The sequence below is a fragment of the Sinocyclocheilus anshuiensis genome, unplaced genomic scaffold, assembly GCF_001515605.1.
Source record: "Sinocyclocheilus anshuiensis isolate Anshui unplaced genomic scaffold, SAMN03320099.WGS_v1.1 scaffold6064, whole genome shotgun sequence".
Lineage (NCBI taxonomy): Eukaryota > Metazoa > Chordata > Actinopteri > Cypriniformes > Cyprinidae > Sinocyclocheilus > Sinocyclocheilus anshuiensis.
Window position 1 is genome coordinate 1 of NW_015542913.1, and position 1887 is coordinate 1887.

At 34.1% G+C, this 1887-nt stretch overlaps 1 protein-coding gene across 1 annotated transcript in view; it reads left to right on the forward strand.

The window, feature by feature from the left end:
• Nucleotides 1–799: 799 nt before the first annotated feature.
• LOC107694697 (uncharacterized) overlaps nt 800–1887 on the forward strand; it is a 7838-nt gene continuing 6750 nt past the window's right edge. The window contains exon 1 of the mRNA XM_016494395.1: nt 800–876. Within this exon, the coding sequence (XP_016349881.1) occupies nt 800–876 (77 nt within the window). The remainder of the gene's footprint in view (nt 877–1887) is intronic.

Here is a 1887-nt window from a genome sequence, read left to right on the forward strand (position 1 = left end):
TCAGGTGAATTTAAACCACTCGTGAAAACGAGTGTTAGAAGTTTGTAACTTCATAAGAACTTCGTCAACTCTCATTCGAATAATCTGTATGTATGTATGTGTGTTTTAGCGTAGTTTTGATGTATTCTAGAGTAGCCAATAAAATTCATGTTTCATTTATAAAGAATATTTGGTTTGGTGTCATAATTTCCAGGTCAAAACTTTGCCAAGATCAACGTTACCTCTCTAAGAGCTTACAAATTATCAAAGAACGTATTTATCCGTGGCCAGGAGAATACATAGTCAATTTGTTAAAATATACTGAGGTCACGGCTCGCTGGACGACTCTTGATTTAAAGTGTAACATAACAAATTTGAAATCGGTTTAATCAGGTGAACTTCGGATTTTCAGATCCGAGTCCTATCAAAACCTGAATGAATTAATAATAATTAATTCCCTTACAAATTTAAGTAATCAAGTCATTACATAATGAACAAAATAACCATTATAAAAGAATAAGCATAAAGTATAAGTGACTTGTGTAATAGGAAATAAAGACAAAAGCAAACAATTCGGTCAAATGTATGCAACAAAGTCAGCGTTGTATTACGATTAATAAATAAATAATTTATTAAACATAACTTTGTGCTCAGCCAAAACGATATGACCTGGAAGAAATAATAGATTCATGAGACCAAAGATTGCCTGTTAGATTTACCCAAAACGAATTTTACCTCATTTTTAACCACTAGAGAGACATCAGAGCCAGCGGTAAATGTCAGAAGGACTAGCCGAGGTGAGACTGCTCTCGGCGGATACATGAGCACTGAGCTCCCGGTGATCGCATGGAGCTACGTCTTCGTAATCGGCGAAGCAAATGTTCATATAGGTGCTATGTTTGTGGATAATAGCTACTTTGAACAAAACCCACTTTTATCTTATTGACAAAGTACGTGAATTAATGGTCATGATACAGGAATACTTCAATACCTTGAAAAATATCAACATTAAACTGACTTCAGTGTTGTGATGTATTTCCAAGTGAAATTGAATATTGAATAAAAGGCGGGGTTGTATTGTGGTGCACCTCCTCTCCACCTCTTGCTCACAGCAGATTCACGGTTGAATAGGAGTGGTTTAGAATATCTGCATGTTACGTCTGACATCATGCTTCACCGCTTCTGGGTCCTAACGCTCTGCCAAACACCCCCCAAAAAACAACAAACTGTGCATATACACACACACGATGTCATGTAATATTGAAAAATTATAATCCTAACCTTTATCTCCATACTGAAATCCAGTGATTCAGTGATACTGAAGACAGTGATTCAGCTAAAATATTAGTGTCTGAGACACTGTGAGCATGGAGACTGTAGTGTGCACAAAATTTTTTTAAGTGCTTAGCTTAAATGTGTAATATTAATTAAATAGTGCTCATAAATGGCTGTTGAGATGCACTAAAAAAGTAAGTAGGGTCATTTTTGATTTCATGATGAATCATTTTCAATACCATTGGCAAAGCTACAACATACTGTATACTGCCATATAGATATTTTAATAATTAAAATTTTTTTTTGTCCATCCATTTTTTTCAAGGCACTCATTATTTCAAGCTTTGAGTGGTTTAATCCAAGTCTTCTAAAAAGACATGTTCACTTTATATGATGAACAGATTTTAATATAGGCTTTTATGTACATGCATATAAACATTGATCAATTACCATTACAAAAATCTCAATCTTAAACATTTGCTCATTCTGTGTATTTGTATCTTTAAATAGGGTAACTTTATTGCAAATGCTTACAGCACAAGGAAGCTTGTTTTCAAATTTGATTTCAAACTTAAAGGTACAATAGGAGATCTTGGAAAATGCTAACTTTAGCCTGATAGCACTGAAAGCGAA